This window comes from Microcaecilia unicolor, chromosome 1 (genome assembly GCF_901765095.1).
Source record: "Microcaecilia unicolor chromosome 1, aMicUni1.1, whole genome shotgun sequence".
NCBI lineage: Eukaryota > Metazoa > Chordata > Amphibia > Gymnophiona > Siphonopidae > Microcaecilia > Microcaecilia unicolor.
Genome location: NC_044031.1, coordinates 373,638,003 through 373,651,863, shown reverse-complemented (window position 1 = coordinate 373,651,863; position 13,861 = coordinate 373,638,003). Strand labels below are relative to the sequence as shown.

General features: G+C 42.8%; 1 protein-coding gene across 1 annotated transcript in view; it reads left to right on the top strand.

Annotated features, from left to right (window-relative positions):
* The window catches only part of DNAH5 (dynein axonemal heavy chain 5), a 925,453-nt gene that overhangs the window by 870,491 nt on the left and 41,101 nt on the right, over positions 1 to 13,861 (top strand). The window contains 2 exon segments of the mRNA XM_030220396.1: positions 1,888 to 2,100; positions 9,980 to 10,132. Of these exon segments, the coding sequence (XP_030076256.1) occupies positions 1,888 to 2,100; positions 9,980 to 10,132 (366 nt within the window).

The following is a 13,861-nucleotide window of genomic DNA, read 5'->3' as shown; positions in this document are numbered from 1 at the left end:
ACTTGCTGCTCTTCTAGCAGATGCTGAATGGCACCTTGTGATACATCTAATTGTTCCATAAACTGCAGGCCGAAAAATTGGAGAAAGATATGTGCTCAAAAATGCAAGCTCAATTTTCCAAATCAAGTCTGAAAAAATAATAAGTGGATAGTGCTATTTACATATACTGAAATGCCGTTTCATTTTATGTGGTCAATAGGGGCTAGATTCTGTAAATAGTGCCCAAAGATAGGCGCCAAAAAGATACACACTAAGCGTGAATCGTATATAGGCAGTTCTGTGCAGAACTCTTTATAAAATACTAGCTTAAGTCAGTATTTTGTGCCTAACTGTAGGTGCGGGCATTTATACCTGCCAAAGGCTTGTGTAAATGCTTGCATCTAACTACTCTTGGTTAGACGCAGAAATAGAAGTATTCTATAACTCTGCGCCAAAATCCTGGGAATGCCCTTGACCTGCCCATGCCCCCTCCCTTGGCCACACTCCTTTTGGAGTTGAACGCAGGATGAATTGGGTGCTCAGGTTAAGAAGCACATGTACCAGTAACTAATGCCAATTAGCGTTTGTTAAAGCCAATTATCACCAATTTAGCCAATTGCATGGATTTATGGTCTGCACCCAAAAGTGACCTATACAGAATCTGAGGGTAGATTAATAAATAGAAATAATCACCTCTACTGGTAGACTTAGAGCAATTATAGCAACATAAAATCACAATCACAAACAAAAACTAAAATACCCACACCCGCTAATACAGTCCATTACTGATTAACCCCCATCTGACTTCAAATAATCTTCCTAATTGAAAGCTTGCTTCCAACACAAATAATTCTTTTTCTATTGTCATACAATAGGAAGCCTATTCCACAGAACAGGAATGCCACTGGTTTGTGATCTCTCTGATTTATCTTAAAGTAAGGAAAGTCTGTCTCCAGTTTGAGCCATTTGCTGTGCCAAATTTTGTCCAGAGCTGCAAGAAAATTCCAAATTTCCTCTTAAATAAAGACAGAGGGTCTTACCAGATTAAAGGCAAAAGCAGGAGCTCCTGACCCAGCTGCAGAAGGTCTCAGGGTAGTCTCTAGTTTTACACCACCAATGTTGGAACTTGCAATCCCTCTGGTTTTTATGTATGGAGCACCTCTTCCATCCAAAGCACACTCCACTGCAGCTTCATATTTCCTTCTAAAAGAAGAGAAGGAATTGATGTAATAATTCTGCATCACACTCTGCCCAGCTTCTTTCCCTAGCACAGTTGCCAGTTAACCAGAGGGTTTCGCTCCTTATAGAGTCAGCGATATCTGCACTCAAGGGGAGCCAATACCACTGGTCCTCCAGCAAGCCTCTTCAGTGAGTGGTCCCCGCTTGGTGGATTTCACATATCAAAGACATCCATCAGAGAAGGGGTTTGGGTTTGGGCAGGTACTTACATGGCATCTTTTTTGGCATTACTAAGGTAAATAAGGAACTTTGGCAGAGCTGTCCTCCCTCAGGGTGCCATCTTGGACTCCCCACCATAATGTGGTGTATTTAATGCCCTTTAAATACCTCATAGATGTACAGTAGCAAACTGCATCTTATGTGCAGTGCAGTTAATGCACGTTCAGGATATTGTCTCTGCATTAACTATATGGGAGGATGCAGGTAATTTTGGCAGTTACTAAATCTTTACCACACTTTAGTACAAAGGCACCAAAATGCACTTCCTACACTTTGGGATTTATATCTGTTGGTATAAAAATGTAGCCATACTGCAATATTCATAGAAGCATTAGTATACTAATTTTGTTATTGTTTTACTTCTTGTCATGAATTAAACTCAGGCTTTGAAATGCTATATCATAGTTTGAATTTTGCAGATTTATTCATTTTTTTATCTCTGTATGCCAGGTAAGGGAAAGGCTGCAGAAGATGGGCCCCTTCCAGCCCATGAACATCTTCTTGCGTCAGGAGATTGACTGGATGCAGAGGGTGATTAGCCTGGTGCGAAACACACTGACTGACCTGAAGCTTGCTATTGATGGGACTATCATCATGAGTGAGAACCTGCGGGATGCTCTCGACTGTATGTATGATGCAAGGATTCCAGCCCGCTGGAGAAAGGCAAGTACCGAGACACAAATGTGACTTCAGACTTCACACTACAGATGCCCTTCTTTAAAAAAAAAAAAAAATTAAAAAAAAAACCTTTGCCAAAAAAAACTTTTCTTTAAGCTACTGAGAGGACAGTTTTCCAAGGTATTTACCCAGATAGATAGACTGACCTGGCTCAAGGTTGCCTTTGGAATGGCAAAAAGTAAGTGTGGGCTTTCACAACTTAGGTACTTTAGCTGAGTTAAGAAGATGCATTCTCTGTTTATTGTACATGCATATACCACCATTATATGCAGTGCTGACAAAGTAAGGGGAGAGGCATAATCCATAGAAAAAGGAGGTGGAATGTCTCTGTACTGGTTGTTGGTGAGACTTCACCTGGAATATTATTTTTGTTGAATTTTAAGTGTATATTCTATTTAATACATTTTGAGAAACACAGAAACAATGATTATTATAGAAAACAAACAGAACAAATTAACAGAAAAATAGGAAAAACACAATTTAGTATAAGTCCACTAGAAGGTGGGAAATTCCATCAGGAAAAGGGGTGTTCTTAAATAATCAGATCAGAAAATCAAATATACATTAGTGGCAGTTCTTCCTAAGTTGTCTCAAAGCACCTACACCTAGTTGATAGCTCAGAGAATTACAATGATCCCCACAGTAGCATTAGTGAAAAATCTAGCACTAAGGAAATTCCTTAGTTGTTTGAGATTGTAAAAAATATATTTAATTAAATACAGGGAAAACACAAATAAATATATGCCCGAGGCTAAAGACGACTAGTAGATTGTGAAAAATTGTTTTCTCTTCATTTTCTTATGACAGATAAGGATAGGCAGCCAGAAAATTTTCATGACTTTAGTTTTCTGTTTTTTTGTTTCCATTTCAGAGCAGTGTCATTAATAGTGCACACTTTTATTAAACAGTACTCATTATTTGACCATGGTAGACTAGATTCAGTAAATGGGGCCCAAATTCAGGCGCTGAAAAAGTACATGCTGAGCATTATTCTATATACTGAGCTCCAAGTTAGGCACCATTTACAGAATAGCACGTAGCTTCAGGATTCACACCAACTGAAACCAGGTGTAAATCCTTCCGCATAAATTAGGCACTGTATCATATCCCAAAACTCTACAACACTCAAAAATAGCTACCAAACCCAATGAAGCTATTATCTGAATATACACCCTATTGAACAACTGATCTAACCCCCCACCATCCCACCCCAAATCTACCAGCACCAAACTGGCTCATTTCTGTAGTGTTACATTGTGCTGGAACTAACCCAGCTACCTCATGGTCTGCAATATAGCGAAGATACGTACCTGTAGCAGGTATTCTAATAGAACAGCAGGCCTTATATTCTTACAACTGGGTAAACGCGGCGCCGTGTTTCCCAGTTCAGAGCTTATAATAAGCTTTACAGAGCTTTGTGGAGCATGAGACATAGATAAGTACTACAGCACAAAAAAGAAAAAATAGGAGACAACTCCTAGGGGAGGTGGAAGGGTTTGTGAGAATAAAAGGCCTGCTGTCCTCGGGGAATACCTGCTACAAGTAAGTATCTTCACTTTCTCCGAGGACAAGCAGGCCATTAATTCTCACAGCTGGAGTATCTCTAGATCCAGGGTCACTGGAAACATCAAACATTGATCAACTGGGCCTCGCAACGGCAAGGACATAAGTCAGATTAACCTGAAACTGTATACAAACTGAGTGAGAGTGCAGCCTGGAACAGAATAAAATGGGCCTGGGGGGGTGGTGGAGTTGGATTCTAGACCCTAAACAGATTCTGCAACACTGTCTGCCTGAACCAACTGTCACATTGGATATCCTACTAAAGGTAGTAATGAGGTGTGAATGTGTGGACTGAAGACCACGTCATAGCCTTGCAAATTTCTTCAGTGGAGGCTTACCGCAAATGGGCTACCAATGCAGCCATGGCTCTGACATTGTGAGCCTTGACATGACCCTCCAGTGTCAGCCCAGCCTGGGCATAAGTGAAAGAAATGCAATCTGCAAGCCAATTAGAGATTGTGAGTTTCCCGATGGTGACCCCCATTCTGTTGGGATCAAAAGAAACAAAATGTTGGGCAGACTGTCTATGGGTCCTTGTTCGCTACAAGTAATAGGCCAATGCTCGCTTGCAGTGCAAGATGCTGTCGCCAGGATGGGCATGAGGTCGGGGAAAGAATGTTGGCAAGACAATTGACTGGTTCAGATTGAACTCCGACACAACCTTAGGTAGGAACTTAGTGTTCATGTGAAGGAGTACTCTGTTGTGATGAAACTTAGTATAAGGTGCATCCAGTACTAGAGCCTGAAGCTCACTGACTCTATGAGCTGAAGTAACAGTCACCAAGAAAATTACCTTCCAAGTCAAGTACTTCAGATGGCAGGAAGTCAGTGGTTTGAAAGGAGCTTTTATTAGCTGGGTGAGAAAGACATTGAGGTCCCATGACACAGCTGGAGGTTTGACAGGGGGCTTTGAGAAAAGCAAACCTCTCATGAAGCGAAAAACTAGGGGCTGTCCAGAGACCCGCTACACATTGATGCTAACACCAACTGCACTGAGGTGAGGTGAACCCTTACTGAGTTGGTCTTGAGACCAGACTCGGAGAAGTGTAGAAGGTATTCAAAGTAGAGTCTGTGTAGGGCAGAATACAGGATGTAGGACCTTACTCATACCAGATGACAAACCTCCTCCATTTGAAAGAATAACACCTCTTAGTGGGATCTTTCCTGGAAGCCAGCAAGTCCCAGGAGACACCCTCAGACAGACCCAAGGAAACAAATTCTAGGCTCTCAACATCCAGGCTGTGAGGACCAGAGATTGGAGGTTGGGATGCAGAAGAGATATCTCATTCTGCTTGATGAGGGTCAGAAAACACTCCAGTCTCCATGGTTTTTCAGCGGATAACTCCAGAAGAAGAGGGTCTTGCTTGAGGTTCAGGAAAGACTTCCCCACAAGAGATGTGGGAGTATATGTGTATAGAAGACCCGTCCCCCAATGCAGGAGGAAGGCTAACCTGTCATAAATCTGAAGTCTGGAGCAGTACTGAGGGACTTTGTGGTTCAGTTGAGTGGCAAAGAGATCCACTGAGGGGGTACTCCATGCTCGGAAGATCTCATTGGCAACGCCCATGCTGAGAGACCACTCATGCGGTTGCATAACCCTGCTCAGCTTGTCGGCTAGACTGTTGTTTTGGCTTGCCAAATAAGTGGCCTGAAGGAACATGCCATGTCGGTGAGCCTAGCGTCACATACGGTTGGCCTCCTGACACAGAGGGTGTGATCTGGTGCCTCCCTGCTTGTTGGTGTAATACATTGCAAACTGGTTGTCAGTTTGAATGAGCACAATTTGGTGAGACAGACGATATCTGGATGCCTTTAGAGTGTTCCAGATCACCCGAAGCTCCATAAGGTTGATCTGAAGACCTATTTCCTGGACAGACCAGGCTCCTTGAGTGTGAAGCCCATCTACATGACCTCCCCAACCCAGGAGAGATGCATCCATTATCAGAACCTTTTGAGGCTGAAGAATTTGGAATGGTAGTCCCAAAGTCAAATTGAATCAAATGGTCCACCACAGCAGAGAGAGAACAAGCTCTGGTGACACTCTGATGCAGTGGCGTACCAAGGGGGTGGGGCGGTTTCCCCCCGGCTGCACGCTGCTGGGGGGTGCCGTGGCGCGCGCCTGTCAGCTGAGTTCGCTGACTTCGCTAACTTCGCTGCAGCTCCCTCTGCCCCGGAACAGGTTACTTCCTGTACCGGCCGGGGCAGAGGGAGCTGCAGCGAAGTTAGCGAAGTCAGCGAACTCAGCTGACAGGTGCGTGCCGCGGCACCCTCCCCCCAGCGGCGTGCACCCAGGGGGAGGGGTGTCATTTTGCCGGGAGGGGGCGCGCTGCACCCTGTGGGGGCGCATCGGCGATCTGTCCCGGGTGTCATGCCGGCTAGGATCGCCACTGTTCTGATGACATCTTCTAGATCTCTCGTAACGTCACCACTTGGAGGCTAAAGTCCATTGGGCTGATCTTATGTAAAGGCATGTCATAGGAGTAACAAACTGTAGAAGCCATGTGGACTAATAGCCTCAACATCTGCCGAGCCATTACCTGCTGAGAAACTTAAACCTGAGAAGCCAGAGTGACTAGAGTGTCTGCTTTCGGTCCTGGGAGAAAGGCTTGAACCTTTTGCATATCGATCAGGGTTTCAATGAATTCCAATTGCTGGGTAGTTTGAAGGTGGGACCTGGGGTAGTTTATAACAAACCATAGTAGCTCTAGCACCTGAATAGTCCTTTGCATGGACTCCCAAGCACTGTCCTCTGACATGCTCTTCACCAGCCAGTCGTCAAGGTAAGGGAACACATGCACCCCCCAGCCTACATAACGACACTGCAACTACTGCTAGGCATTTGATAAAGACCCTGGGTGCTGATGTAAGGCCAAAAGGCAACACTTGATACTGGAAGTGGTGTGTTCCCAGCCAGAATCAAAAATACTTCTAGTGAGGAGGAAGTATAGGGATGTGTGTATATGCATCCTTTAAGTCCAAAGAGCATAGCCAATCATGCTGCTGAATCATGGGAAGAAAGGTGCCCAGGGAAACCATCCTGAACTTTTCTTGGACCAGGAATTTATTCAGAGCCATTAGGTCTAGGATGGGACCCTCTGTTTTCTTTTACATGAGGATGTACCTGGAATAGAATCCCTGCCCTTCTTCTCCTGGTGGAATGGGTTCAACTGCATGAGCCTTTAGAAGGGTGGAGAGTTCCTCTGCAAGTACCTGCTCATTCTGAGAGCTGAAGTAGTGAGCTCTCGGTAGGCAATTTGGAGGTTTTTGAAGCCAATTGAGGGCGTATCTGAGGTGAACCATTTGGAGAGCCCACCAGTCATAGGTTATAACGGGCCACCTTTCATAGCAAAACTTCAGTCTCCTTCCGACTGGCAGGTCATCCAGTACAGACACATTGACAGCAGCTATGCTCAGCTGGACCCAGTCAAAAGTTCAACCCTTTGCTTTGACTGGGAAGCAACAAGGGCCATAGGTGCACACTGTTGACGAGAACGAGCATGCTGGGGTTGAGCCTGAGCAGGCTGGCGAGAGGACGAAGAGTACCTACATCTCTGGGAGTACTAGGCACCCCTGCTCGACTTGCCATAAAACCTCCTAGATGAGGAGGCTGATGCAGAAGGCACCTGGTGGGAGAGAGAGAAAAGTTGTTGCTTCTTGATTTGGTCAGTGACCTCCTCAACCTTCTCTCCAAAAAGGTTATCCCCCTGGCAGAGGGCATCTGCCAACCTCTGCTGAACCAATTGTTCCAAATCAGAAACACGTAGCCATGAGAGTCTGCACATTGCTATACTCTGAGCAGAGATCCTGGATACCACATCAAAGGTGTTGTAGGCACCTCTGGCAAAGAACTTACAACACATCTTCTGCTGCTTGGCCAACTGGCGTCCCAACTTGACCTGCTCCTGTGGGAGAGAGTCTGCCAAGTCTAACAGCTTTCACACTGAATCCCGCAAGTACACACTCGTAAAGAGCTGATAAGACTGTATATGAGACACGAGCATTGAGGCCTGGAACATCTTCCTCCCAAAAGAGTCCAAGGTCCAAGCTTCTGTGCCTGGGGGGCGCCAAGGCATAATCTCTAGAACTATAAATTCCTTTTTCAAGTGATGGGGAGTCCATGTGTTTGGGCATGAGCAGCAACACATGATCCTCTGGGTTAGCTGGTGGATCGTCAGCTCTGAGAGAAACTTGGGGGATTGGATTATTGCCTTCAGGTGTTGTCGCAAGGATTTCTGCTTGGCTATTCGAAGACTGACTCTACATAAGTACATAAGTATATACATAAGTATTGCCATACTGGGAAAGACCAAAGGTCCATCAAGCCCAGCATCCTGTTTCCAACAGTGGCCAATCCAGGTCACAAATACCTGGCGAAATCCCAAAAAAGTACAAAACATTTTATACTACATATCCCAGAAAACGTGGATTTTCCCCTAGTCCATTTAATAAGTAGGCTACTTAGAAGTCAGTGGTTCTCAGTCTCTCCCTGCTGGTAGAGGTGCATAACCAACAAGCACAGAAGAACCAAAATTCCTCCGCAACAGTCAAACAAACACAGCAAAGGAGACAATGAAGATGATGAAAAACCTCCAATGGACTCGGAGTTCACATTAGAAGTTTACTTCACAATAAAAACTGGACTCGACACGAATTGTGTTTTGGCCACAGAGGCCTTTCTCAGGAGTCCCTAAACATTATAAAATATATAAATTACTATCATAAAATCCAAAGTAAAAATATAAATGTCTAACACAAAGACAAAGTAAATTAAAAAGTAAATTAAAAATGACACAGTTATAAAATCTCGTATAAAATATATGACATAAATAAATGGAACACCATAAAACATGTTATATTCATATAAATAAATCAAAAGTTACGAAAATCTAATAGAAAAGGCACTAAGGGGCCCTTTTTATTAAAGTGCGCTGAAAATGGGCTGCAGTAGTGTAGGTGCATGTTTTGGGCGCGTGCAGATCCATTTTTCAGTGCGGTAATCATCTACACATGTAGAATGATGTTTATGAGTGTCAAAAATGAAATTACCGCAAGAGCCACTCTGTAGCCAAGCATTAACTCAAAATTGATGCGCTAGTCAACTACGCGGCTTAGTAAAAGGGCCCCTAAATTTGTATTACATTTATCACAAAGCAACAAAACATAAAAAGGTATAGCAACCAAGCAAAAATATAAATGAGTGAAATGTGGTTATCCTTATACTATAAATGTACACAGGAACAAACCTCAAGTGTGTGCAAACTTACAAAATGAGTACATTAATAATGTCATTTAAAGAGATGAAAAGCTTAGGTCAGCAAACTGGTCTAAAGGGAAGGTACTCATGTGTAAGAGAACCTACTATAAAAAGAACAAAAATATATACCTGTGGTTTGGTTGCTGAAAATCCTAAATTGTCTAAAAAGTGTACACCTAAAAGAAAGAAGTGAAACAATAAAATTAAAAAACAAAGTAAAAATAAAAATATAAAAAATTAAATAAGGTCTACATGGGCTGTAGCATAAAAGTAGAGAAGGTACAAAGAAAATGTGTGTGAGAATTATAAGTGCATCTAAAACAGTAACACGACCCCGAAACAAAGAGAAAACAGAAACTCAATCCTTAAACAAAAAAAATGTAAGAAGACAAGTCACGGCACTATAACAAGGATCCGTTAAAGAGGAGTAAAGCCAAGTGACAGATATACTGGCAACCAGAAAAACAAAAAAACTCTGTACAATATATAAAAAAGGGGGAAGAAAAGAGCTCTGTAAAAATATTAAAGAAAAGAGGCACTAAACAATGTATGCATGTAATCTAAAACTAGAACAAGGAGAAAGGCACAAAAAGGAGCCAGCAAACAGGATATCTCGCCGCAGGGAAACATTGCCAAGTAAAACATTTCAGCAGAGCGCAGTGTAAATACATTAAAACACAAAGGGACCAAAGTTGTATCAAATTGTATAAAATAAAAATAGCATACAAACTCGGCTGAAAAAAATACATGAGAAAAGATAACCAAAAAAAGTTGTGGCGGAGCCATTGTATAAGTGCAGGAAAAGGGGAACCCAAATGTTGCAAAAGGTAATCACCAAGTCAGTGAAGCAAACTGAACAGTTGTATAAAATAAAAATGGCATAAGTACTCAGCTGAAAGAAATATACATAAGACAAGATAACCAAAAAAAGAGATCGTTCTATTGTTTTGCCACTCTACATAAAAAATGTCAGTGCCTACAACAGTTTTAAACATATGTTTTTCTCTGTTTCTTTTCTTTATTTTTTTTTTTGTTTTTGTTTTTTAGGCTTCTTGGGCATCAAGCACACTTGGTTTTTGGTTTACTGAACTACTGGAGAGAAACCGTCAGTTTTCCTGTTGGATATTTGAAGGACGACCAGATTGCTTTTGGATGACAGGATTTTTTAACCCTCAAGGATTTTTAACTGCAATGAGACAGGTGAAGGCAACTCCTTCCCCTCCCAAGTTCTATATATTGTTTTGTTCAGTAACCATCAGATACAACAAATTGAACTTCTAAATAACAAAAAGTTAGTCTAATATTTAAGGCATAACTTGGTATAACACAATTCTGATTCAGCTTTCAATATTTTCTTTATAGTACATATGGAGGCATATTTTCAAAGTAACATATAGAACTTTGTAAGTCTAACCGCTTTGAAAATGAGCCCCATGGTATATTGTAGATCCATTCTTTTGAGTTAACAGAATTGTACTATTGGAAAGCCTATGAATTTCTCTTTTCTCAGCTGGCACTGCTTATCATATAACATTTTCTTTCTTTTTGAAGGGAAAATATCTGGTAAAAGTTAAGCAAACCAGAGGGAACAGCAGCACAAAAAGGATAAAAGTGACAAGGCAATGAAGTGGACCACACATGAAACATAGGTGATCAATATCCAATGAAGCAAAATTTATTAAGGGTGTCTTTTACTAAAGCTTAGCTTGAGTTATCTGCAGCAGAGCCCATAGGAATAAAATGGGCCCTGCAACAGATAATGCGAGCTAAGCTTTGGTAAAAGGCCCCCTAAAAGACACGATGCTTTGGTCTACTGTTTTGAGTATAGTATTCTAATTGTGGAATCAACATAGAAAGCCTTGAACATCTGAGACCGTCACTTGACCCTGACGCAGGCAATATGCTGAAACATAGGCCGTGTCAAGTCTTTTAATAAATTTTGCTTCCTTGGATATCGATCTCCGCTTGTGTTTCATCTGTGGGCCACCTCACTGCCTTGTTGAGTCACTAACATTCTAAGGGCTCTCTTAATTAAAAAAAATAAATAAATAAAGCAGTGATACTAAGAAAAAAGTTATTCAAAGTAATTTACTTCAAAGATAGAATACAATTAATTATTTAATGCTGCATTTATATTACACCTTTTTCAGCCAACCATAACCAGATTATAACAATATCAAAACAAACCACAAAACACAAGGCAATAAAATCATAATTAAATAAAATATTTATGAAATAAGCAATATTGATCCAACATTCAGCCAAATATTACATAAAACTGTTACAAGAATACTGTCTTCTGCCTATTGGGGAAGAAAACTATCCCTTTACTCTATTTATAAGATTCTCCCTCCACAAAGAGAAGGAAATAGTGTAAATTGGTTTGGATTTGGATCACACATATTTTACACATCATCATTTAAGCAAATAATGAAGTTTTCATAGCTTAAAGAAAAGTCAATCAGAGAGATCCCTAACTGTTGCTGCTGCTGCTGCTGCTGTTGCTGCTGTTTTCTTTCAATTAGTCCTGACAGATCAATCCAGACACTTGTGGGTTATGTCCCTCTGCCAGCAGGCGGAGATAGAGAACTTCAAAAGTTTGCTATATGTGGTCACGTGCAGCCACCTCAACCTCAGTATTGTCGCTGCCAAAGCAGTGGAAAAAAACAAGAAAAAAATCCAACATATCCAACATCTCCTGCCTCCATACCACCAATGTAGGCCTCTCAACCACAAAGAGCAATGCATGCAGGAACCGGACGCGTAGCCACCTAAACTAACCAACTAGAAGAAAAAGAAAAACAGCATAGAAAGAACAGAGGACGGGCCTCTGGATTGATCTGTCGAGACTAATGGAAAGAAAATTATCAGGGAAGGACTAATTTTAACTTTCATAGCGTCCCACAGATCAATCCAGAGACTCGTGGGATGTACCCAAGAAGTCCTCAAGTAGGGCGGGACACTGCAACTCCAGCCGACAGGACTGAAGCTCCAAATTCTGCGTCAGTATGCGCCACCACATCTAAGCGAAAATGCCTATCAAAGGTATGGACCGAAGACAAAGTTGCCAATCTGACAATTTCATCCAAAGAAACCAAACTGAACTCGGCAACAGAAGTCGCTTGCACACTGGTCGAATGCGCTCTGACCTGCAACTGTTGAGACTTCCCCATAGTACACCGATGGAATAGCTTCCTTCAGCCAGTGGGCCACTGTGGCTTTCGAGGCCTGATTCCCGTTCCTGGGACCAGCAAACAGGATGAAAAGGTGATTCAAACGATGGAATTCATTTGTAACTTCTAGGTACTGGAGAATAATGTGCCGCACATCCAGGCACCTCAGGGCCCTGAAGTCATACGAATAATCCTCCCGACGAAATGCCGGGAGAAAGAGCTGCTGAATCAAATGAAAATGAGACACTACCTTAGGCAGGAAGGATGGAACCATCTGAATAGAAACACCCAAGTCTGTCTTGTAAAAAAGCCAGAATGGATGTCACCGAGGCCAAGGATACATAAAGACCCGCCTCAGAGCATGACTCAAAGGTCCGCCAGACTCACATATAGGCCGTCAAAGTAGAGCGCTTCCGCACCTGTAGTACAGTGGTAATCATCCTGTCCAGGTAACCTTTCCTCCTCAACCACGCCCTCTCATGAGCCAAGCCTTAAGACCAAAGGGGGAGGAATCCTCCATGGCGATCGGCCCCTGAACCAGAATGCCACTGTGGGCTGACAGCCACAGAGGGCTGTCGACCAGCAGATGGATTAGATCCACGTACCATGGGTGCCTAGGCCAATCTGGGGCCACCAGAATAACCGGACCCAGATGTTGCACAATGAGGCTTATTTTCAAAGCACTTAGCCTCCCAAAGTTCCATAGAAACCTATGGAACTTAGCCTCCCAAAGTGCTTTGAAAATATGCCTCAATGTGTCCTGCGATCTGGCCCAGGTGGGAACACATAGAGAAGGGATGTGGGCCATGGCTGGAGAAGTGAATCGATTCCTTCTGAGCCAAACTCTTTGCTCTTGCTGAAAAAGTGGAGTACCTTCACGTTAATCCCCCCGGGCCATAAGGTTGATCACCGGAATTCCCCAGCGCTCTGTGATTTGAGTGAACGCTTGACCTGAAAGCTCCCATTCTCCCAGATCCAGTGAGTGGCGATTGAGAAAGTCCACTTGCACATTCAGGGATTCCGCAATGTGCACCGCTGCGTGGAGGGAAAGGTGTTTCTCCTCCCAAAGGCAGGATTCCAAGTCCCCTGCCAGTAGTGGGTAAAGGCGCGACATAGCTCGCACCACATGCAAACCTGAATCCATCATATCCCATTGCACCGAGATGAGGACCTTCATAACCTCATGAATATGAAAGGATCTGGGAGGGCCTCTTAGTCCACGACATAACGGACATCGCAGAAGGTACCGCAAACGAAGACTCTAGGGGAGAGATTCCAAGACTTCGAGCTCCCGGACAATAAGGCCTGGAAGCTCCTTTCCAAAAGACTACAGACCAGTAGCATCTATTCCTTTAATAACCAAACTAACGGAAGGATTGGTGACCAAACAACTCACAAACTATTTAAATAAATTCTCAATACTCCATGACTCTCAGTCAGGATTTCGGTCAAACCACAGCACTGAAACAGTACTAGTTACTCTCATGACCAAATTCAAACAAATGATTGCATCTGGAAAGAATGTACTTCTACAATTTGACATGTCAAGTGCTTTCGACATGGTTGATAACTACTACATATCCTTGATTACTTTGGAATTGGAGGTAAAGTTCTCAACTGGTTTAAGGGATTCCTAACCACACGATCATACCAAGTGACATCTAATTCGACTACCTCAGCCCCATGGATACCAGAATGTGGAGTCCCATAGGGGTCTCCACTCTCGCCGTCTCTATTCAACTTAATGATGATACCC